This window comes from Glossina fuscipes, unplaced genomic scaffold (assembly GCF_014805625.2).
Source record: "Glossina fuscipes isolate IAEA_lab_2018 unplaced genomic scaffold, Yale_Gfus_2 0, whole genome shotgun sequence".
NCBI lineage: Eukaryota > Metazoa > Arthropoda > Insecta > Diptera > Glossinidae > Glossina > Glossina fuscipes.
In genome coordinates, this window is record NW_023998414.1 from 18299944 (window position 1) to 18325537 (window position 25594).

Sequence of the window (25594 nt, forward strand, 5' to 3'; positions counted from 1 at the left end):
TGAGAAGAAAACTTAACTTAACTTAACTGTTCAACCATTTGTTATAAGAACTCGTGCACGCGGACGCAAAAATTGAAATATTCGTAATTTAGTTCGACTACAGAAAGAGAGTGCGAGTGACCGAAAGAGAGGAAAACATCTCTCATTTGTACTTTCATCAACAACTTTGGACTTCAAGTAGATAACAATCTGTAATTGTACTCGAATAAAGGGATTCAATTACGGTTACGGCAATAATTAATAAAAGTCGGTAGTTGGTTAACCGAGATTATTCCCAAAGTATGCCTTAACTTTCTAACTTTTTTCACATTCATCCGTGAAATGTCTTATATTAAGTTAAAGATATAAAAAAAATACAATTTAAAACAGTATAAGATATTTGCTAAGTTTACCTATTGGTCCTGTATTCGTTACGTGTTGTTGAAATTTTTCGCTATAGATCAACTTGAAAAATGATCGACGGGATTGAAAGAAAAAATATCTATGAAAAACTGAAAGCTATATAATTTGACGTGATCTGTCTGGTTATGTGTGTGTGTGTGTGTGTGTGTGTGTTTGTGTGTGTGTGTTCACAAATTTTTTGATGATAGAACCTTAGAAACAATTGAAATCACTGTCTACTTTTCTTTCGCCGCTTCTTTCTGAAAAAAAGGAAGACGATAAATAGCAATAATAATAAAATTTGAGACTACCAGAGATTAACATATAACCCATGAAACGCGGTTCACGTCATAATGCCAAGCTTCTCAGTGACGCTTGTTCTTTTCTTCTCACCACTTCTGATATTAGTTCTCGGTTTCATTATTATTGTCTTTATCGACACGTCGTAGAGCCTGGCACCGACTACCGTCTGACTGTTTGGTACGCCTTCTCTTTGTTCTTCACAAGCATTAAAAGTTCCGTCCAAGCCAAGTTCGTCTTTACCCCCGTAATTGTGAACGTGGTCGTCACTTGCAACCTACCACTAGTTTTTCGAGCAGATGTGCACATTGAGCTTTAAAGACATCTGCCCTCTAAAGTCTTAAAAATGAATTTATTTTTAAAATATTTATAATTTTGTTGTTGTCAGGTTCGGCTAGCGCATAGTCGGTGCTCTTTCCTCTCTTCCCGACAATCCATGTTCCTTGTGTAGGATTATTTCTGCTCTTATACCCGACTTCTCAACTAATTGAGTTTTTAATTGAACTAAGGCTTCATCATATTGGATTTTAAGTTAAAGCTCGAAGAAGTCTCTAAAAACATTGATTTAAAAATTAAAAAAAGAAAACAAAAATAGCGAAGTAGGTAGAAGCCTATTATGTGTAAAAGTGCTTGATATTTGTGAACCATTACGAAGAAGGGCCTTACTGCCTTACTTACTGCCCTTTAAACTGTTGTTGTATATGTTCGTCAAAGTAAAGTTATTATAGAGATATGTTATGCAATAATAGATGTACAAATCTATGGTGGGTTAAGCTTAAAATTTAATACGTTATGTATGTTATTACCATTTAGCTTATATATGGCATGTACATGGTTCGTATCTTTGAAACCTAAACCGATTGGTTCTTTAGTGTAACATATTTGCTAAAAAAATAAAAACAATGGGAACAAGTCAGCGATGGGTGTCGGGTGGAGTCGACTTGCACTAACTAACTCAGTGAATTTGACTACAGTTCGTAAACGGTTGTTGTTTTCCTTTTCTTTCGTTTTTGTTTAGCTGAAGTTAAAGTTTTTAGAACGTACTTGCATTTTAGCCATAATTGAATTTTAATGTGTTTAGAAAATATGTAACAATTTTCTGCTTATTAATGTTTGATAAATTATCTATTTCACTGTAATCATGATCTTGTTGTTATACAGCAGTAAGGCTTTACAATAATTTACGAAACGATTTCACTATAATATGCTGAAACAATTTCCGATAAACCGACAGGCAGGCAGGCAGGCAACTGAGCACAGCGCAGATACTTAGTATCTGTAAATTCATATGCAAATCGGATGCACATACAAAATCAAAGTTAATCCATCTTTTTTTTTAAGGCAAACACATTCACTTACCCACACTTACAGACAAAAACACATACAAACAAAGACGCAAATGCACAAAAGTACATAGATGCATGCATTCATAGAGATTACTCTACCACTACACCCGTAATTTATACCGCATTACAGACAGTGCTTAGCTGGTATGGCGTGGCTTTATTTCTTGTCTTCTTGTTATTTTCATTTCTTGCTTAGTTTCAGCTTGTTTTCTTCTTCTATATCTTTTTTTGTTTTTTTTTTTTTTTTTTTTTCTTAAGAATTTTAGGCCTTCTACTGTGAGGCAAGTGGTCTTTTTAAGTTGTTTAACTGCATCATCCTAGAACGTTAGCATAATAATTTTGTTAATTTGTTTGCAAAGAAGTCGTCAGTAGTAATCGGGAACCTTGTTAACTACACGCTTTCTGAACCATCTCTCATCATCTTTTTAAGCCACGATAGCCTTACACTTTTCATATTAGATTTCCATTTAAATCGTTCACTTTCGGAAGTTGGAAAAGAAACAGATGAACAAGTACTAGAAAATGCTTTCAACATTTCCCTTTGAAATCCTCGTCATTTACGGTTTAATTATTGATACGAAATTTCCACCAAAATCATCCGAATGTTTCTTTCCCGACACGGACACAATCGATCTATTAAATCGCTTGCAATTACCAAAGCACTAAACGATTATTATTCACTTTCTTTACACGATGGGTATCCACGATCCGCTGTAAGCTTGAACCAAGCAAAACTTTCTTTCTTGTTGTTTCTTCAAAAAAAAAGAAAAAAAAAAAAAAAAAACCAAGTTTCGAAGACATTTTCAGGTCTTTTTAAGACAGTCTTTAGTTCACTTGCTTGCATTTATACCATACTGTATGTTGCAAAATTTTACTCTACCTTAACTTATTAAGCTATTAAATCATAAGAAAAAGAAAAAGAGAAAAAAAAAAAATGAATGAAAGAAGAATAACAACAACAAGACTAGCAACAACATGCATATCAGTTAGAAATACGCACACGCGACACATTTAACCGAGTTACCTAAATATTATGTTAAAAAAAAAAGAAATATAAAAAAAAACTTTTCGTTTTTTTTAATATTTTTTCTCAACCTCTTTTATGTTTCATGTTGTTGATGGTCATGGATAAGAAAGAAATAAAGAAAAAGCATTTAATTATTATAATCAATTTGATAAAATTCATACTGATACCGGACCGACTAACTGACACTAACAACTCTTTAAATGAACTTTTCGAAATGAAAAGCCGAACAATTTCGTTACGTTATCTGATTGCGTTCGCCGTACGGTAAGCGACTACTCTGCCATCAACCCAAAATTAAAATTTTTGTAATCCTAATAAATACAATTATGTGTGGATACATATATATATATATATATACCTATATCGATATTTGTATAAATGTATGCGTCTGTGTGGGTAGAATACCAAAAAAAAAAAACAAACTCTTACTGCACATACAAACTAATTTACAAAAATGACGCTGTTGTTGAAGACAACGTGACTAAGCCTTGAAATGCTCTTGTACTAAGATTTTCGCATTTTTTCGACATTTTTTTCAACGATATAAACATGTATACCTTTTTTTCTTTTAAAATATTTTCCAATGAACTAATATTGAGTCGGAATCTAGATAAATGTGAATAAAAGTATTCGTATAAAAATACAAAGGTATATAGGTAAGATTAGTTCCAGCAAAAAGCTTGGTATTCTTATCGAAGTTTACAAAAATCTTCAAAAATGTCAATTAAAAGCTTGCGTTATTTTTCATTATTCAATCTGTTTCTTTTCTTTTCAAATGAAATCAATTATGCTTCTTTTTAAGCCCGTTTCAACATATTAAGCCTGGCCTAGGCCATGCTTTAAACCTGCCAAAATACTGTTAGTGTGCAGTGTTAATGACGGCATGACTACTAGTATTCTAAAAATCATTAAAGTTGTGAAGATGGATATCGTTGCCGCATTGAAGTCGTCGCTAACCGAATTAAGAAAGCAAAACAAACAGATTGTAGCATAAAATTGCCGAGGAAAGGGAAAAAGCCAGGAATATTTGAACTTACCCACTCGGTTACCTATGCAGATTATTGATTTGCCAAAATTCGTACACATTTCGACTTAAGTTTACCTATAGTTTTTGAAAATGCTTTTGATTATATCGGAAAAGCTCGTTAGACAAATACATATATACGCACTTAAGAGGGTTTGCAAATTTTTCGATTTGATTGTTTTTGTGCTTCGATATTCCGTTCAATTTAAGATTGAATTTATTTACCGGCTTCGCCTTAAACCAAATGGATGTACATTTGCTTTTTCCCTACTAGACTTTCCCTTTATTTGCTTTTTTTACTTTTCTTTGATGCAACAAATTTTCGTATCGTTGGTCCTTGGGCTGCAAAACCCGTGTCCGTCCGTCTATCAAAATTGACTAAAGTATTTCAGTAATTTTGACCAGTAAGTTGAATACAAGAAAACAAGACGGACACACGGACATACGGACAGACAGAAAAGATAGTCATTTTTTAATCGAAAAGAAAGTGATTCTGTATCGATTGGTTTAATAAATTGGAATAAAAAAAATCTCAAGTTCCTTTGGACGTTGCCTACATCCGTAGGCAGAGACTTAATATACCCTTGGACCACAAGATGTACGGGGTATAAACGAGTCTACATGAAAAATACTCGATTTTCAAGGGAACCCAATTCTTACAATATTAAAACCGTAAGCGTAATGCTAGTAAAAAAGATTTATCCAGGCGATGATTGGTGACAAGATTAGCAACAATTCCCTGGAAAGGAGATTAACAGAAAAATTCTTGAGTAGAATTTTGGCATTGGTAATTCGCTTTAGAAAGGCGAAAAGAGTTGAGTTAAGATACTTTCTGGTCTGGCTTTTCTCAATCAATTTATAAATATTTCATGAATCAATTTCTCTTACATCGCTCAAAATACGTATGGCGCGTATGGATTTTTGGGGCCGAGTGTATGGGAGGTGGGAGGAAATAGTATTTGTATACATATTTCATGGTTTTATTTTCGAAATATGAAACAATAATAAAATTGTGGCTGAATTAAATTGATTTGCTCCGGCGATCTGCCGTTGTTAAGAACGATTACGTATTACTAAGCGTAATCTCAGTAACGAGTTCTCTGCTTTTCTGTTGCTTTTCTAATAAGCGCATATCTTCAAACTAAAGTGTAACTAATCTATGAAAGCAAGTAACTTGATATAGACGCATAAGCAACAATTGAATAACGCAACATGATGGTTTGGATTGTAAACAAACGCGTCTTGCGAATAGCGAACATGGTTGGCAAAATCGACTCAAGTTCAAACGGGAGCCCTTCGGTGTATTTTGACGCATTAGAATAGATATGACATATCTAGCAAAGTCCTTTTTCTGGATTGTGATTGTAAGAATTCGTTTATTTGTCTATTTCGTTACATTTTTGTTTGTTTGAATATATGGTCTTACAGTGGAACATGTGCACCAATACGTACACACTTTTAAACTTTTAAAGGGAAATGCAGAACAGTAATTGTTCACTTTTTGAAGGCTTTCAAAAGAGCGGCATTTAATGCGTACGTAGCTATTTCCTCTGTATACACAGAGTCAGTAATTTTTCGTTCAAGAATCCTTCATTGCTTATTTGTTTTTCAAAGTGAGACAAATAAGTGTATAAGTGTGGAAAACTGCTCCTACTAAGACTGACTGAAAGATTTTCAGAAGTTGATAAGAAAGCTCGAAAAGTAATTGAGCAAAAAGTTCTAAAATGGAAAATGGATGCGAACTTTTTATAAAATGAGTAGGTAGAGAAGAAAAGAGAGGCAGAGAGTGAGATAGAGAGAGCTCAAAAAAACGGTAAGAATAAAAAATGTTGGGAAAGCTCTTTGGGGAGAGTGCGAGGAGCTTTAAAACAGAGTTGCAATAAATCCGACACTATTGTTCATATGCTTAAAATGCAATTAAATTAAAATAAAGTTAGAAAGTACAGAACATTGTCTACGAATAGTCTTCGCAGAGCTATCTTTGCAACTGATCCCTGTTATATTATTATTTAAAATTTTTAAAACCAGTGCAAAAAAAAGAAAGCTACCACTGTCGAGTTGCTATAGTGGAAAAATACTTGCACTTATCGACGAAGAATTCAAGCACATTTCGGTTTAGCTTTCGACAACCATGTGCGTCATAAATTTCATATATGAATTTGTCAAGTATGAGACTCTAAGCCGTGCTATTTGTTCACATTTTCGAACAAAGAGTTTATTTTTGTCAAGTATCAAGTTTGACAAGGACAAAGACTAAGTACACGAAGACTAAATGCACATATCGGCTTATAAAGAACTATGCACACTTTTACAGTTCACCAAATTGTTATAGGTGTCAGACAGTCATTTATTTAATTTAATTTATTTATTTATTTATCTTTTATTACTGTCTATTGATATAAAATGCTAAACATAGTCGTAATACTTTTTCTCAGCAACTCTGTATTACTTTCTGAGAGCTTTTATATGAAGAGAACTTTTCGTTCTCATTATTACAAATATTTAGTACCCGAAAATTGAAATGCCACCAGCTGTAGCGGCTGCTGCATGTGAACGTCCCCTCAGTGTTGTCCCTCGTAAGGCTTATTAAACACATATAAAAAATTTCCAATAGTTAACAACGGAAAATTACTTTTTGTTTGCACAAGAAAATTAGCATAAAAAATATATAAGTGGAAGAAAATATAATAAAAGTAGAAAAAAAAAAAATCAGAAAATCTGCCTAGTCATTGCTATAAACAGTAAAACATTTTATTAAATTTTTATAAAATATTTTTATTAAGTAGATTATTGAATTAAATATGAAAATGAGAAAAGAATTTATTATAAAACTCTAAGAAAAGCTCTCAAGAAAGTGTAAGTGAAAGCAAGTGGCTGAAGACGAAAAAAAAAAAAAATCTATAAAATTTGTAAAAAAAAAAGAAAATCGGAAAGAGCACGCAAAGCGTCATGAGTTTGATAAAAATAAATATAAAACATTGAAGGTATATACATACGTATGTAAATAAATACATATACGTAAACGGGGAGCAGAGGGGAAAATTCTGTTTTCAAATATTTTCAAATACTGTTAGTTTTAATCGACAGAGAAATCAATCAAATGCAAAAGACAAAAGGCTACAAAACAGGCGACAGTAAGCGTGGGAAACGTTCGCCTAGCGTGTTACCATGTTTTAATCGCAAAATTAATGCGACAAAGTTAACCGCCCATTAAATAAAATTTATCCCCGCTCCAAGTAGCTAATGAGTACTAAAATCCTTTATTAGGTATAAAGGAGAAAAAAAGTTTTGAGAAAGAGTTTATATGTACCCTTCTAAAGCTGTCGGACTCTCAAATCCAAATCAAATACAAAAGTAAATAACAATAGCTTGGTGGAGGTTAGACCCACGGTCGATTCCTGATGCGCTAGACCTGTACTTCGTTCGATATGAGTGCTAATAAGTAAATAATAAAATAAAAAAAAAAATAAATAAAAATTAAAAATAACAAATTTATAGTAGGGAAGAAAATTAACTTGACATAGACACACAGCCTATCGTAAACAAAAAAAAAAAAAAAAAAAAAAAAAAAAAAAAAACACGATTCACCTGCTAATAATGTTTCTCCAAATTTACTGCAAATGTCCATGCAAAGGATCTTTATAGGACTGCCAGGAAGACACAAAGCGCACTTGGTACTATAAAGCAATCGCAAAAATAGAATGGTTCGCCCAATAACTACAGACAGCAACTTACTAATACAATCAATGTACACGTTACGACATCCAAAATGAAGTATTCATATATAGTTCGAATATATATATACCTCAGTGTACAATAGATATGTAAGCTACATAAAGAACCCAATTACTACAGTTATAAGCGTAGTCGCTTTTAGCGCTATAGAGAATCAATTTCTAGAAAAAAGCCGATTAAAAATTGGTCGGTCATACATAAAATGTCTCTCTACATCCACTCAGTATGTCGGAGTACGTTTAGTGAGCAATTGTTGTCGGGAAATTTTGGAATTTGCAACTTGCAACGACTTCGTACAGAGGTATATTAAATTTGTGCGGATATATGGAACACCCAGACAGACTTAAGATAGACACAGCTTTTATTATACCGATTTAAGTTTTTCCGTCCAGCTTCCGGTCATGTTTTCGCGCAGTTTTTAACATATTTTGATGAAATTTGGTACACCGGCATGTTTTGAGCAAGGGAAAAACGCCGTTGGAAATGATTCAGACCGGTCCACTTTCTCGACTACTCACCATATAAAGACTTTTTTTGAAAAGTCGTTATAGGAGTAAATCTAAGAAGGTGTAAGGTATTTAATGGTGGGCCGCGGTTCATTATAGCGCTTTTATTTGTTTAAAATTGGTTTTATATAGGGAGTGATCAGGAAAGTGCTTCGATCCAATTAATTTCAAAATATCGAAATATCTCGAGAACAGAATACGTTAAACACAAAATGTCATTCGCAGGTATTAGACATACCGATGGACAGACAGATGGACGAGCTTATATGGATTAACAAGCTGGTTCTGACTTGACCGGGTTGACAAGAATGAGGTTTATCTTATATTTTTCATGCGGTCTCCGATATAAAGTAGACATAAATAACTTAAGGCATAAATATTTTAATTGTCCATCACTTTAAATCGATACGAGAGATCATATTGAAAATGCTTCGAAATTGAAAAGAACACATTGCGGGAGACTGTATATATATATATATATTACGCTGTGATTGTAGGATATTTGAAAATTCTGACCAAAGAACGGAGCCAACTGATATTCATAAACTTCCTCTGAAGACAGCTGTTCACTACTATGGGGGTTCCGCAGGATGTGAAGCAAATGGTGAATGGGTGAGGCAAAGCTTGAGAAAGCGTCTGCGATATACTGTCCCTATATCCAAAATTTCCGGATAAGTCCTTTCAATTTTGTCGAATCGTTAAAGATACATGCGATCTGGCGCTGTTAACAGGAAAAACAGCGCTTTTCTATTAATCGATTGTCGATATTTGACGTCAATCGAGCGATTTAACCCCATCGGTTGACGACAGTAGAAAGTGCAGTCATTCATCGCGATAGAGTAGCTCTTATGATGCGTGATTCTATTCCAAATTCATCTAATTCAAAGTATTATCTGGCGTGATGTCCGACCAAGTTTCGTGCCTATTCACACAATTCCATCCATCTTACCCTACCATATTTTCTTCACATTATTATCGTACGTTACCTACTTTCACGTGACCGTTATTAATGTCTTCCTAGGTGGCTTTAACTCGCTTTCTTCCAGCAGCAATTCGTAGATGGAAATTCGATTCACTAAATGTTTCACTGTTAAATTATGCAGTGCACAGACGACGAACTTATTTTTATGCTCGGTGCTATGCATATGATTTAAAAGCGGTTATTAGGCAACTTTTAGTGTCGCAACAATCTTCTCATAAATAGAGCTGTTTCGATATCTCCCAGTGTTTTGAAGAATTTCATCGACTTTATTAATCGGCCAGAGTAGAGCACCCTTTTAACATCAAAATGTTCGGGTGAGCAACAAGCAATCCGTTTAGGTGCTGGTAATATTGATTAAGTATCTTTATCAAATCCAACATGAATTTTGCTAAGCACCTCGGTCGAAGTAATATGCTAAAATATAGCGAATCACTAGCTCATCTTCAAACCATAGGTACTTTCGACTATTCTAACATATATGAGAAAGTTTTTTTTTTATACCTTAGTATTACTTGATAGGATTGATAAGTTATACGACGTCTTTTATCTTCAATTAAAATAAAAAGGTAGAGCTTACTCAGAGAATAGGTGAAAAATTGAATAAAATATAATAACAATGTTTACTGAACAATCGTAAAAGATCAAAGGAAAAATGATCCTGAACGGCCCAAAAATTGGCATTCATTTGAAAAAAGTATGTAGTCGCCTTAATTGAGTGTCGCTTTCTATATTCGCGATTAATGGGCCACGGAACATTATGAATCGTTTACAAGGCATTCGTTCGAACAACAATTTCTGTTTTTATATTTCCAGCAGTTTATATATATTTAGTTTTGTAGTTGAACTTTGCGGAATATCATTAAGAGAAAAAAATAAAGAACGCATAGCGTAAATATTTATTTGCATTTTATAGACACTTATTTACATATTCCCACCATAACCCACCATGGTTTGACAACTCTTGCTATGCTTCTTTGCTTTACTTCTTTTAATGCCCTTTTTGCATAAGTGCCGACCAATATAATTTTGACCTCAAACGCCACATGTTTTGTTGTGGCAACCAGAAAACAATAACTAAAAAAGGTTTCTTTCTATAAGCATGAAAGGCATGAATGGATTTTTTGCAAATTTTAATTAATTTCTTTTCCTGTTCTCCATATAAAAAATGCCACATGCTATTTGCGTAAGAAATTTAGAAAAAATTTTTTCTAATAAAATTTCGCATATTTATATATAATATTTTTTACGATCAAATCAAATTTTGATGATATTTACGTGACTTTTTAAACAAAGATACCAACAAACAATAATAATAATAATAAAAATACTTAAATCTCGTCATGCTTCCCACTCTCCTCCACTTGGAAAACATTTTCTTACATTATATTCAATTGATTAATTCAAGTATGAATTGTGTGCGTTGTCAGCGTTTCCCTATAAGGAAATGTCAACATTTTTTATTTCTCTGTCTGCCCGTACATAGTTATTCGCGAGGCAGTTCAACTACGAGAGGGTGGCAGGCGTGACAGACGTTTTTATTATATCTTCCACACATCCTTTTTCATACGTTTACAAATTTCTAAGAATAGGTAACCTTTCGATAAGGAAGAAATGCAAAAATAGTGATGATCACTAATCAAATCTCTCCGCACAAAAGTGTATGGTTAATTTTTGTACTACCTCATCTTCGTAACCTTGCGAAAAAAGACGTAACTTTTGTCCTTCCGTTATAATTTCTAGGAAAAATTTGATTATTTTTTAACTTATTTTTAACTTTTTTAACTAAAGGTACACCCTTGAAACGTTGAAGCTAGTAGTGTGCATCTCTTCATGCATTCATCATATATGTTCTCGAAATCATAAAACCTATAATGGAGGATTAAATTCTGACGCATACTTATAGTTTTTGGAAAAATCTAAACGTAAATCTTCAAATTTTAAAAATAAGCTCAAAGATTTTCTTCGATATCTTACAGTTGGTGGTGAATAGTAACATACAACCTTTGAGAAATATTTATCTGGACATCCTATATAATTGCATCTAACAACAATTTCAATGAATTTTTTTTTAAGTTAAAAGAACGGGTACACGAGATTCGCCTCAGTAGATTTCAAACTCTAGAGTCTTAATTACATCGTTACCCTTGACATTTCTTCGTTTACCCACTTAACTTCTATTGGCAACTGTTTTCAACTATTTAAGACAATTTTCTAATTATGAAAAAAATTAATGACATTTCTTTTGTTTGCGCCGCGCTTAGCGCCCCCCCACCCCCCCGCCCGCCCGCTCAAAAAAAAAAGAAAAGGAAAATGAATACATTTATGGTCTTTTGCTTAAACGAATACTGGATAATAAATATATAAACTTTAAATCGGGCGTAAGCTTTCCTAAACTACCCACTCAACAGACAATACAGACAATAGAAACAGCAACGGCATATTGCTAAGAATATTTTTTAAATTCTGAGTAACCCAAAAATAACAACAGCATCAACTAGCCAAGCATATATGCGGGTGTTTCTTTGTTGTTGATTGTTTGCTTTTACGGCTTCAACTTCCTTTCTTTACTCTTTGCATGCATGAGTTTTCTTGTACACCATGCCAATTCCAATGATTTAATATTGTGTTTAATAGAAGAAACAGAAGAACATTTTATTCCATTATCCAAAGACTTTTCCAAAAGTGTTAGACGATTTTAAATATGAAGCAATGTTTACATAAACTGTTCGTAGGCGTTTTTCAGTCAGTTTATCAGTCAGTCCATATATACATATACTGAAATACATTCAGTGATTGTTTAAAACAGCAAGTGTGTGGTTTCAGGTTCTTTTAACATTTTTCGTAATGTTTACATTTGGCTGGGTTGCTTAATAATACCGAAAGAACATTTATTTGCTAAAATAGAAGCTCGAATAAAACAAATTTTTTTACATTATTAATAGTTGTGTAAATAATGTTCGTTTTTTTTTTTTAAATCAAGAATTTTTCTTTAATTAGTAAACAAAAGTATTTTCGAAATCAGAATATAACAATAATTAAAGCTATAAATGTAAAAAATGTTAAAAAAAAAAAAAAAAAAATATTCAGTCGACATCTCTAATGAGTTTCGAACCTGAATTTATGTGCTTGATAGCATATCCATGAAAATTGGCAACGTAGTGTGGAAATATATAGTTTTCTAGCACGAGAAAGGAAATATACAAGTCCAACCATTACTGGATGCGCTAGGATAGTGTACAAGTTTTTCACGATTTTATAATAAAATTAAAAAGTATATAAGAGAAAGGCACTTTTCCTTGTTTGTCAATACCTCTCCGAGCGTATAGACAGCATAAGAATTTCATGCCACAATGGAAAAAAGGATTGTTCCTTAGATATCGGCACAGAAATAAAACGTTTGTGCTGGCAGACAGTAGATGATTGATTCTAAGCTAGAAGAAGTAATGTGAGTAGTGAAAGGGAAGGGTAGGCTCTAGGTTGTCGCTACTAGGATGTCGTGGAAACTCCAATTCATCTTGTTGAAAAAGTCCTGATATCATGACTTATCATGAATACTGCGCTTGTTTTCCGCTCCTCTTGCATCTACTGTCGTTGGTAATTTTCTCTAGCGATAGACTCGTTCCATTGATCCTCCACGGCTATTTAACTTTGTCGTCGTTGTTGATCGTTCGTCTACTCTACATTATGATTATTTGCACTTCGGATATCGGCTTCACTACTCATCACTATTCAGCAACACATTGTTTCGAAGTGAGCAGAAAAAAACACGGTGCATGCAAGTGGTGTCTTTTTAGTTTTGGTAGAGCAATAAGATAACTTACGCCGATGGATGAAACTGAAAAATAGAACAAGTCTTGAACGAGTCTCAATTTAATTAATGATTCTCTAGCTCCATTTACGCCCTTTATTGGCGAGAACAGCGAAAATTTATTCAACGTCCCGATTAGATATGTAGGTAAAGAAAATAGTATAAAAATAGCGACAAAGTTGAATATAATGATAAAAAAAAAATGTGCTTTCAGAAAGTCTTGAACAATCAAATTTAAAGAGAAATATTTTTATAGTTTCTACTAAACAACAAATAATTTACTATAGGTGTTAGTAAGAGGACTCTGTCAGGCTTCTACTGAGAGCGGTGTGCAATTCGATAAAGTCAGAAAATTTAAATCACACACAAGTGTAGCGTCCACTTTTATAATATGGTTATCTTTCTATTATTTATGGATTTTCAGCTAAAACATCAGCTAAATGCAAGAAATATGTCATCAAAAAAAAAATTTAAGCAATAAAGAAAAACAAAAAATGTTGCAAATACTGGAGTAAATCGTAATAAAAGACGGGGAAAGAAGGTGATAGAGAGAAAGTAAGAAGAGAGGAAATCGTTAACGAGAAACGGCGAATAGGGAAAGGGAGTGAATGAAAAAGCAGCAAAAAGGCTTTGTGGAAGCAGCTTAAGCATCTGAAGACCAAGCAATTAACGTTCTTACTCTACATAAGAAAACCTTTGCTATTAATATAGCCATTTTACCTGTTCGGCGCGCTTAATAACTGCAAAAAACATTCCCCCACATAGTATGGCCTCGGTCGCCGCTTGGCTGCCATTTGCACGGGCGGCGGCCATTGGTTGGGTACCAATTGCAACTCATCCCCTGCCACCTGCACCCATACCTAAAGATCGTCGCAAAACAGACGATGAAAAATTACTGATCAATGTCTCTGGCAGACGTTTTGAAACATGGCGCAATACTCTGGAAAAGTATCCGGATACTCTATTGGGTTCCAATGAACGTGAATTTTTTTATGATGAAGATTGTAAAGAGTATTTTTTCGATCGAGATCCCGATATATTTCGTCATATATTGAATTATTACCGTACCGGAAAATTGCATTATCCCAAACATGAATGCCTGACTAGTTATGATGAGGAATTAGCATTTTTTGGTATTATGCCCGATGTTATTGGCGATTGTTGTTATGAAGACTATCGGGATCGCAAACGTGAAAATGCTGAACGTTTAATGGACGACAAACTGTCAGAGAACGGCGATCAGAATTTGCAGCAATTAACCAATATAAGGCAAAAAATGTGGCGCGCCTTTGAGAATCCGCACACATCGACTGCTGCTTTGGTGTTCTATTATGTCACCGGTTTCTTTATTGCTGTCTCTGTGATGGCTAATGTAGTGGAAACGGTGCCTTGTGGCCATCGACCTGGTCGTGCTGGCACACTGCCCTGTGGCGAACGCTACAAAATTGTATTCTTCTGTTTAGATACCGCCTGCGTTATGATTTTTACCGCCGAGTATCTGTTGCGTTTGTTTGCCGCACCGGATCGTTGTAAATTTGTGCGTAGTGTTATGAGTATTATTGATGTGGTGGCTATATTACCCTATTATATTGGTTTGGGTATTACTGACAACGACGACGTGAGCGGCGCGTTTGTAACACTGCGCGTCTTCCGCGTATTTCGTATCTTCAAATTTTCTCGCCATTCGCAAGGTCTACGAATCTTGGGTTACACGCTAAAATCCTGTGCTTCCGAATTGGGTTTTCTCGTCTTTTCGTTGGCTATGGCTATCATCATATTTGCCACGGTCATGTTTTATGCGGAAAAAAATGTAAACGGTACAAATTTCACCTCTATACCGGCAGCGTTTTGGTACACAATTGTCACAATGACAACATTAGGGTAAATATAAACGAATCAATAATTATGATTGTGAAAAATAAGTATTTATGCATCTTATCTTCACAGTTACGGTGATATGGTTCCGGAGACAATAGCTGGCAAAATTGTTGGCGGCGTTTGTTCACTAAGTGGTGTCCTTGTGATCGCCTTACCGGTACCTGTTATTGTATCCAACTTCAGTAGGATCTATCATCAAAATCAACGAGCTGATAAACGAAAAGCCCAAAGAGTAAGTATTGCAAAAGTAAATTTGAATATCAACCACATAAAGCGTGCGAAAATTTCGATAACAATGATCGTTAACCCAAAAAAGTTAAGTAAAGCGCAAAAGTATTTGCTATATATGTGAGGAATGTTGCATATGCGTCGAAACAGTATCATGTTTATGTTTTATTTTTATTCAAGATAAGTTTTCCTTTTTTTTTTTTTTTTGTTTGTAAATTCATGCTATTTAATCTTATACTTTATTATGACGTAATAAAAAATAATGGAATAAGAAAACAAAAGAATTATTTTTGTACATACTTCGGTGAAAATAAATAAATTGATGGCTAATCCTATCATTTGAATTACTTTGTTTGTTAATGAGGAAAATTCACGAATGTGGATTCTTCCTTTAAGGAGAACTATTACATTATTATTACATGATAAAACTGGCAACAGTGCTTAAGAGATAATTTCTCATTTTCATTATGTAACAGGTTCAAATCTCATTAAATGATATGCTTTTCTCTTAACTTTTTTTTTCGTTTTGTTAACGTATGCCTCGTTTATTTTTGCTTTTTGTTTTTTTTTTTTTTGCAGAAAGCCCGTTTGGCACGTATACGCATTGCCAAGGCATCATCGGGTGCTGCTTTTGTTAGTAAAAAGAAGGCTGCTGAGGCCAGATGGGCTGCCCAGGAATCTGGAATTGAATTGGATGATAATTATCGTGACGAAGATATCTTTGAACTACAACATCATCATTTGCTAAGATGTCTGGAAAAGACTACGGTAAGGTTTTTAATTAAATTTTTATTTTAAAAGTGTTTTGAATTCATAGTTTCTGGAAAGCTTTAATTTTCTTTTCCATAATTAAATATTTTATGATTTTCATTTTCCTTTCTCTTCTTTGTTTTGTGTTTTTTTTATATACAATCCTTTTTGCCACAGATGTAGCAAGCATTTTTTATAAATTACGAAAAGCAATGACAACATATGCAATTTTATTGAAAGCAGTGTTAAAAAAAAAGAAAAGAGAAACATCTCCTAAAAAAAAAAAAAAAAAAGAAAAAATTAAAAAGTTTTAATACAATTAATAATTGATGAATATATTTTTTTAACAAAAACAAAAAAAAAACAAATGTAACTTAAGTGGAAAAGAGAGGAAGAGAGAAAGAGAGAGAGAGAAAGAGAGAAAGAGAAAGAGAGAGAGAGAGAGAGAGAGAGGGAGAGAGAGAAATGCAAGTGGGTATGGGTTTGAAAGCTTTTGTTCCTTTTAGACATTTTTTAGTTCGTTTTGTAAATGGTTGATTCTTTTATACGATTATTTGATTTGATGTAACCTTTTATAACGTTTCCTCGATATATATTTATATATATATATATATATTTATATATTTATTATATATTATTATATATTTATATATATTTATATATATATATATATGTATAGGAGCACAAAAGCAATAAAATAAATGTTTTTTCTTTTTCGATTTCAATTCTATGGCCAAATAGGGTAATCGCATTACTTGGCATACATATTGAACTTAACTTACGGGTTCTTTATAATAAAACAAAACAAACGAAGATGAAGATGAAAACTGACCAACGATTTATTTGCTTGTAATATAAGAAAATCCGGTGTTACCGTAATATACAGTCAACAAGAAGTATTTATGTTGTTATTCTTTTTGGCCAAAGAATTTCATTAAATTATTATTGGAGATTTTTTAAATATTTATGTTTAAATTACAGAAAAAACAAAAAAAAAAAAACGCAAAAACCAAATTAGATGTAATAATAATTTAGTTAAATAAAAGAAAGAAAAAAAGAAACAATGAATCAAAAGCTATGTATAGTAAATGAAAATGATTTATTAAAGTAGCAAAAGAGATTATAGGTTACATCGGGAGTGGGTTGGATATCTTTCTGTCGCCATCAAACAATTGTGTGAAAAGTGTAAAACACTTTGTTGAGCGGGGGTGTGTCAATTTATCAACTTTTCGATTGAATTTATTTATTTATTTATTTCACTCAGGGGATGTCCTCTATTCATGTAATCCGGTGATGGTCAAGAAAAAAATGGGAAAAGGCAAACTTATAGGGCCGACGGTCGGCGGTAAGCACAGTGCAGTAGTTACGACCAAAGTAAACTCTGATTTACATAGCTTTTGATGGCCTTCTTTAACCCTTTTCTTCTTTTCCCCTTATATATGTCCTTTGTGAATAAGAAGTATATGTTAGAGAGTAATTATATCATAAAATTTGCAAATTTTCGACTTTAAGGAATACTGCATCATACAAGAAAACAAAAAAAAAAAAAAAAAAAAATAATAAAAAATAAAAACAAAGAAATTGCTTGTATATTATTATATTTTAAGTTATGTAATGTGTAAAATAATATTTAGTTATTTTTTCCCTTAAAAATCCTTATATACAATATTATATATAGTATTGTTATAAATAATTTGATTTTTTTTTTTTTAATATTTTATACTTTACTTATAAATAAATTATTTAATTTTTAGTTAATTTTTATAAAAAAAAAAAACTTAATAAATACATATTTAAAAATTAATTTACGATTTTCATTTTTAGGATATTATATTTCGTTACTTATTTCTTTATATTTTTATTATACTTTTTTTTGTTTTTTGTTTTTTTTTTTATTTTAATCAAAAACGAAAGACACACGCTTCTAAATTATGTGTTACGATTGTAAGCCCATCAGGGAGAAAGATGTAGGCTGAATAGTTTCATTTTCAAATCTAGAAAGTGTATGGATATGTTTTCGATTAACAAAAGACATCGAGTTGATTTAAAAATGCGCATCTGTCCTATGTCTACTTTGCGCTGAGCTAAAGAAATCAAAAATGTATTAACTAAAAGTGAAAACGTGTGCGAGTCTTCTGCAATGTTGTCAGTTGATATGGAAGCATTGTCGCAGTCTGCTTACAGCTTAACATCGATTAACTAACAATGAAATTACAATATATTTTTTACAGCTGCGTCTTCCACGTAGCATAGAATGCTTTGCTTCAATTGTGTTGAGTTGTGTTTGTTTCCAATTTGGCTTTTTTCGGAGAAATTATAGAATTCATTCCAGTTTTTTGAAATTGATCGGAGTTTAAACTGAAATTAAAAAACATATATATATATATATATATATATATATTGCATAGATTCGAATAAAGTTTGCATTTTCATCCAGATTTGGGCGTAGGTGCGGATATGTATATATTGCCACGTTTCGCAAGAGACTTTGAAATTTTAGAAATACACAAAGATGGATTTATAAGCTTTTAAACAATTTGTACAATTTTTATTTATATTGGTTTTCTTTTTGCCATAAATATTCGTCCAACTAATATTTGATTCTATCGAACGCCTTTCTTTTTATTGGTTTCCATTTCATTTGGGTCCGCCCAATCTTCTTTGAAATGACAACACGGAATATTATTTGTAATAGCGTTTAATTTATTTTTTTTAATTATATATATAATTTACTTTGCTGGATTCAAATGATGTAATAGCATTTAATTTTTTGTTTTTTAACTTCCCGCCCTTTTTATATGCACAAACTGTGTGTGATGAAATTATATAAGAACTTTGCACTTAAATTTCATATGTCTAAGAAAACAAAATTGATAAGAATTTTTTAAAAAAGTTATTTTTTTCTGTAAACTTTTTTAAAAACTCCATTTTTCTATTAGGACTTTAAGGTGAGTGCTTTTGATTTGATTTTTCTCATCATTCTCGATAGTGCAAGTTTAAATTTCTTTAAACGCGTATTCAGCAGTGTTAAGAATAATATAAATTTTCATCAATTTCAAGTTTTGCTAAAATATCATGTAATAAAACTTCGCTTTTGATTTCTTAGCTAAATTTTCAATTAAGATGTAGCTTTAATTGTGCTTTAGGCAGAGTTACGCAGACTTTCGCAGAATTATTCAGTTTTTTCGCAAACTAACCAATTTACAGTAAACTGAAGGCTTTCTATAAATCAAAATCACTCTATATATCTTAACAGTTAAGGTATATGCGTCCAAAGCATACCTTAAGTACATATGCATGAGCATATCTCTCGTTAAACTATATATCTTTATAGCGTACTCTTATGTACCCGCCAGCCATAATTCAAAGAAAATAAAATTGAAATTTCTATTAGACATTTTAGTTACGCAGTGCGTTTTTATATTAAACAAATTTACTATATTTTGGTTTTAATTATTGCGAACATTGTATTCGGTCGCGACCGAGTCCTTTATACCCATCATCATCATCATGAAAATATGTACATCTACCCTTCAAGCCCTTTTATTTGACACGCAATCCACAACGTTATGACGTCCACGACATTGGATTTCGCGTTAACACGCTTAGCTTGTCGCAATCTACTTACCGAGTCCCCTTATTTAATACGACAGTGTTCCCAGTTTATGTCGTGTTGTGAGTGTATCCTTTTACCGAATTCTCTAAATCAATCTAAGCATGTTCATCTGTCCATATGTCCATCTGCCTACTTGCGTAATTTGTAATGGGTAATGATAGTTGAATAGCTGTACGAAAAATAAAAAAGACAAAGTCGATCAAGCCCACCCAAGGTTCATACTGCTGAGTACTTTTTTAAGAAAAAGATGGCGAATATCGAAGATTTGTTTATTTTTTTTCTTTCTTTGAACGTTTCTTAACAATCTGATAGAAGATTACCAAACTTTATTGTATTATATTATTTATTAAAATTGGGAAATTATTACCAACTTTTACTCATAGCATAGAAAGAACAATGAGTAGAATTGTTAAAGAAATAAATTGTGTTCTAACAATTTTGAAACTAAACAATTGTTAATCTATGATGCTGTTCGGTATAGCCTATTCACCCCATTTGTTTTTAGTCTAGAAGGATAGTGTGAAAGTGTGTACTTTCAGGTAGGTAAAGGCAATTAACTGATTAATTTTATTAACTTAAAATTGTTTTAACTGAAATGGTTTTTATGAGCTTGGGATTACCATAAATGTGAGTCGTTAACCTTGATTGCCTAGATGTATGTATAGACCTGTCGGTGTTGTCGACTGTGTTATTTTTTGTGTTAGTTTTGCATTTTTTTTTTTTTTTTTTTTCGACACGATCTCTTCAACTTATTTTATATGTGTTACGTAAATCTTATCCAACTGAATTCAGCTTTTTTGTTTATTTATTTATTTGCTTTTTTTAGTTTAAGTAAGTTCAGCGAGCAAAAGGCACCGCATCTCGTCAAGTAATTATGACCCAAACAGCCCCTTCTCTTTGATTTCAAGATAGTTATTTGCACTTACGATACGAATGAAGTATAGTCTATGACATCAATAATCAGCTGAGTCTTTCTGATCAGGTCCTTTAATTTGCTTTTCTTTTGTTTTGTTCTACAGTCAGTTAACAAAAGCATTTTTAGATATTGACTGAATAATTATTTGCTACAAAGTATTTATGAATTTTTCTTTCTGCTTTATTTTCATTAATAGTTTATAAGCTTTTTAATACGTTTTCTTTTCTTTTAAAAATTTAACGTTTCTTTTGAACTAAAAAAAAAAAAAAAAAAAAAAACATTCACCATAATATTAAGTCTCTGTGTTGAATCTTCCCACTTAGACCCTTTGTTCGAATCGTACACCCAACACTTTCTATAACATTTTGCTAGAAATTAATGAAAAATCATAATCCTTCCGAAAACAAAACTAATCATTACATTTTGTTTGTGTAATGTTTCCATCAAAAAACAAGCAACAATAATTGTTGAATATATAAGTTTCTGTAAAATAAAAAATTTCAATGTTGTTTGTTGTCAATTGCTTTTAATTCAATTGTTTTAAAATAAAAAGAATTTTTTTCTAAATTTGCTTCTGTGCTGCTTTAGAAGAAAAGATTTATTAAAAAAACCGAACAAAAAAAAAATTTATATATATATTTATTTAAAAAAATTGTCGCTAACAACAGTCTTTTGATTTCAATCAATAAACCGATCACTTGTTAGGATCGCGAATTTGTTGAATTGGAAATACCATTTAACGGTCAACCGAAACGGCCACGTTCGCCTTCACCTATGGCCAGTCCAGCTCATTCGACCAACAGTGCCATTGGTTTGGTACAATCATGTTGTGGTCGCTGTTGTTCGCAACGCTATCAGGTATAAATATTTTATTTATTTATTTATTTATTGTGCCACAAGCGTTGCTCGATATGTGTCGCAACCAAGTAATAAATTCGCAGCGATATTCAAGTATATTTCCAAAACAAAATCTCTTAAGGAGGTTACTAAGCATCTATTTAAGTATTCAAGAAAAGGTTATTTTCAGATTAAAGAAACCCCAATCTTTTATAAGCTAAAACACTAAAAGCGGGTCACAGCCATATATAACCTTATGGCTAGTTATATAACGATTTTTCATCATAAAAATTGTAAGAGTGGTTGAAAAAGTGGCTGGATCCGAACAATTTTCAGTTGCTTTTGTCTTTAAGCCAAAACACTTTAGTGTAGCAAATTTTATCGAAATATTACGGTCTCTGGGATGAACACAAGAATCCATGGCACAGACATTAGACGGACAGGCGGACAGACAAGCGCAATTACATTCAGAAAATGATTCCGAATCGATTGGCATAGAAAAGAGCTTATCTAGGTTAATTTCTTCTTTGTGTTACATAGGTCCGCACAAACTTGGTATATCCTCTACTTTAAATAATGTAGGACACAGAGACGAAATGTCCCAATAGGTTTCTTTTTTGTAACCCATTGGATTGAAAATATCGCAATCTTAACCAAACTGAATCAAACTTCTCATATATTCACGAATACCGTTGTACGACTTGAGTTCTTTGCTCGTTGTATTTAAGCAAGACTGCCAACCCACTTAGCTCTTTTGAAAATTAATAATAATGTATACGATGCCGCGAGAAAAAATCACCTTATACGATGTACACTGTCAGGTACTATCGACCGAACAGAATCTTCTGTTCATTTTTTGTAATCCATATATCGGGCAACTTTTACAAAATCATCATAATTATTTAATATTTTCTCAAATTTTTTTTAGGCTTGCGGAAAATATATGCCCGCTACTAGTAATGCTCAGAATAGTCAAAATAATCAACCCATGGACGGAACTTATTTGGTGGAAGCTTCATTTTAAAGCGGCAACCAAAGTAACAAGGAATTAATTACGAAAACTTACTTTAATTTAAACATGTAGAGTAGAAAAACTGTGAAAGTAGAGAAAAAAAAAAAAACAAGTTTGTTGAAAAAAATAAAACACTTCAAATTTAGTTTAGTACGATTACTAAAATAATAATGATAATATAATAATAATAATAATAATAATAATAATAATAATTTTCGTAGCAATTATCTGTCATTAAGAACAGCCAGAATAAAATAACAATAAAAATTAATTAAATATTTATTCGTTCCGAAGCGAATATTCTGCGCCCACCACCTATCTATTGCATAAGAAAATGTATGTCAATTTCATTTAATTTGTGTACATTACATGAGTTTTATTATACTACACTGGAGCAAAGACGTTTAAATCAATTTTAAATCTCTCGAAGCAATTCAATATATATATATATATATATATATATATATAGCGGAATCTCCGTCACATACTTCTGATTTGGAATGCATATGTTTGTAATAGTTCGATTTTGCAAATTTGTTGGTGGGTTTTACGAGAAAAACAAAATAAATGCATAATTTCCCGAAAACACAATATAATCAACACATCACATGTTTCGATTTAATAAATAGTTGAAATAAAATTAAATATTTGAAACACTGAAAGGATTTATCAAAATATTTGGTTGATGACAAATGGAATCTGAAAATATATAAATATATACCTAACATATACATGTGTGTGTGTGTATGTGTATGTGTGTTTGCGTGTTTGTGTTTGCGTGTTTTTGTGTGCGTGTGTGTGTGTGTATGTGTGTTTACGTATGTGTGTTTGCGTGTTTGTGTTTGTGCATGTGCAACAATGAGAAAAAAATTAATATTTAATTATCCAATCTATTTGTATATGTTAGACTTTAAATTGCATAGATTTAACTGTTTTCATTCAATACGTTCATGAATATATTTATTATACCGTTGTAAAAACAATTTTAATATGATTTAAAATGATTTGATGAATCTTTGAAATTTATTATTAATGCAAGTGCACAAAAAATTTGAATATATTATGATATTAGTAAAAAGAAAAAGAAAAACCAAAACAAAAACAAAAAAGTCCAGCTGAACAAAATTTTAGCAAAGGAGCAGTAAAACGTTTCATTTTATCTTAATTCAACTTTAAAGCAGTAGCAACCATGTTTTAAAACATCCTTCCCAACAAAATATTTGAATTGATAATAAAAAAAAAAAAAAGAAATCAAATTAAATGCAACTTATTATTATATAGTACGTTTATATGTTTGATATTTTCACGATTTCATTTAAATAGCAGTAGAATTAGAAAATTGGCAACGCAGCTTTAAAGATGATGTACAAAACTGAGTAAAAAGTTTATTGATAGCTAGTTCAAGGTTCAAATCTTAGCAAATACATTTTTTTTTTTTTCTCTTATTATTAGACATAATGTTACTTTATTTTTTATTATTATTTCATAATAAAATTTTATGAACTTTGTTGAAAAGAAGCCAAATCAAACTCAAACGAGTTCCTGCAATACGGGTTTTAATGTTTAAATTCTAATATAAGCAGTTCTCTTTAAAATATCTTCTTTATAACCATTACTCTTACAATTTTTTTTTCTTTTTCTTTTCGTTTCAATTTTTCTGTACTTACCACCAAGATATATCATTCCGTTTATAATAACGAAAAACACGCATCAGTGGCTCGATGATGTTTATATACTCTTGATTGGTCTAAAAATCTGAATTGATTCCGTGTTGTTCGTCTGTTATGTTATTTTGTACCATGTTATTAAATCAAGTTATTGGTTCCTACATCTGGTTCACACCACTTGAGTTTATGCAGAAAAAAGGACGGAAAAGTGTAAATGTATAGCTTTCGATAATTTACAGCTTCATCAAGGCCGTCTAGAAAACTTGATGCGAATTTGATAGAACGCTTGCATTGTGATTTCCATTTGTGTTCGCTTAAACAAGATGATACCCCTAACATTCGCCCAAAGCCGAATATAGCCTTATTACTTTCAGTGTAATGAAATTAAATTCGTCCAGATCCTACTGCTCAAGTTTTTCTGTTTTATTGTTTTATAAAAATGTTTTCATGCCTTACGTCTTTCGTGGTGCTAGGGTAGATTAAATTTGGGCGAATCTATGAAATACGCAGAAGGACTTGGGGCAGACACACCTTCCATTACAACGATCGATTCGGAATAATTTTGGATATCTGTCTAGGGTGGTCTGCCCATTTGTTTGTATAGGTTGCAATTTTTTTAGGTATTTTAAAGAAATTTGGTGCACACGTATGTTTTGGCCCAACGGCAAACGCTGGTGCAAATAGTTCGGATCGGACCGCTTTTCCGACCACTTCCCTTATAACGCCTTATTTTGAAAAGTCGTCACACGAGTAAGTGGACGATTGTGTAGGGCATTTAATAGTGTAGTGCACCGTATACCACTATAGTGTTTTCATTTGTAAATATTCTTTTTTGTTTTATTTTTTTTATTTTGTGGTTTCTTTTCAATTCAATTTCTAATACTCGATTATCTTAAGAACACATTAAAAAAAATGCTGCCAAAAAATAGAAAAAAAAATCATTCTGTAAATTATTTTAAAAATTCATTACTAAATAAAAAGCAAAAAAAAAAAAAAAAAGGAATGTACGATTATTAAAGTTAAAAATAACATTATGTAATAATAATAATAAGAACACAACTACTTACTTCCATGCTCTAAGCTGTTCTTTGAAAAACAAAAACCTAAAAAAGGAAAAAAAACGTCTATAAAAAAATACATAAAAAAATTTTTGTGCGTGTCTAAAAAATTGTAAAAAAGTTATAAATAAAATTAACTGAAAAAATTTAGTGTAATTGTTGAATAACGTTTTTGAAAAGCGTATTCTTTCTAAAATTAAAGATTGATCAGAAAGGAAAAATCAAGAAGGGTAATACATAAGAGGAGGAAGCTCCCTGTTATGTTCCAGTCAGGGGCAAATAACAACTTCTAGGCTCGTGTTGAAGGGCCTCCAAAACTTGAATGAATTTGGGAAGCACAATGGGCACTGAAGGCAATTGGGGTATTAAAGGCAACGAAATGCTGAGCTAACTGGTTAGCTATGTCCGGAACCGTTCTGTGACGTACCCAGTAGCCACATTAATAGGCCGTTATTGCAATAGGCACAGAAAAATTTCCGTATTGCCGCTGGAAGCCAAGCGTAGAACAACGGCAAGCGAAAGA

General features: G+C 32.1%; 1 protein-coding gene across 5 annotated transcripts; it reads left to right on the plus strand.

Moving 5' to 3' along the window:
* The first annotated feature begins 6726 nt into the window (after positions 1-6726).
* Positions 6727-23044, plus strand: LOC119638657 (potassium voltage-gated channel protein Shal). 5 transcript variants are annotated; one of them, XM_038035576.1, is made up of 7 exons: positions 6727-7062; positions 13534-14990; positions 15057-15219; positions 15795-15983; positions 18905-18913; positions 21203-21355; positions 22263-23044. In XM_038035576.1, exons 2-7 carry the CDS (start codon positions 13876-13878, stop codon positions 22356-22358), a joined length of 1725 nt encoding a protein of 574 aa, XP_037891504.1. In that variant the 5' UTR covers positions 6727-7062; positions 13534-13875; the 3' UTR covers positions 22359-23044. The 5 variants fall into 5 exon arrangements, with proteins under 5 accessions (XP_037891504.1, XP_037891514.1, XP_037891529.1 ...); XM_038035586.1 differs by having other exon boundaries at positions 6727-6934; XM_038035592.1 differs by lacking the exon at positions 6727-7062 and adding an exon at positions 7693-8114.
* The last annotated feature ends 2550 nt before the right edge of the window (positions 23045-25594 follow it).

Excerpts from the sequence above, each read along its gene's own strand:
- LOC119638657 (XM_038035576.1), top strand. The coding sequence starts at position 13,876 with ATGGCCTCGGTCGCCGCTTGGCTGCCATTTGCACGGGCGGCGGCCATT. Across the intron at positions 14,991-15,056 it reads GTCACAATGACAACATTAGG|TTACGGTGATATGGTTCCGG; the intron begins GTAAATATAAAC and ends TTATCTTCACAG. Across the intron at positions 15,220-15,794 it reads ATAAACGAAAAGCCCAAAGA|AAAGCCCGTTTGGCACGTAT; the intron begins GTAAGTATTGCA and ends TTTTTTTTGCAG.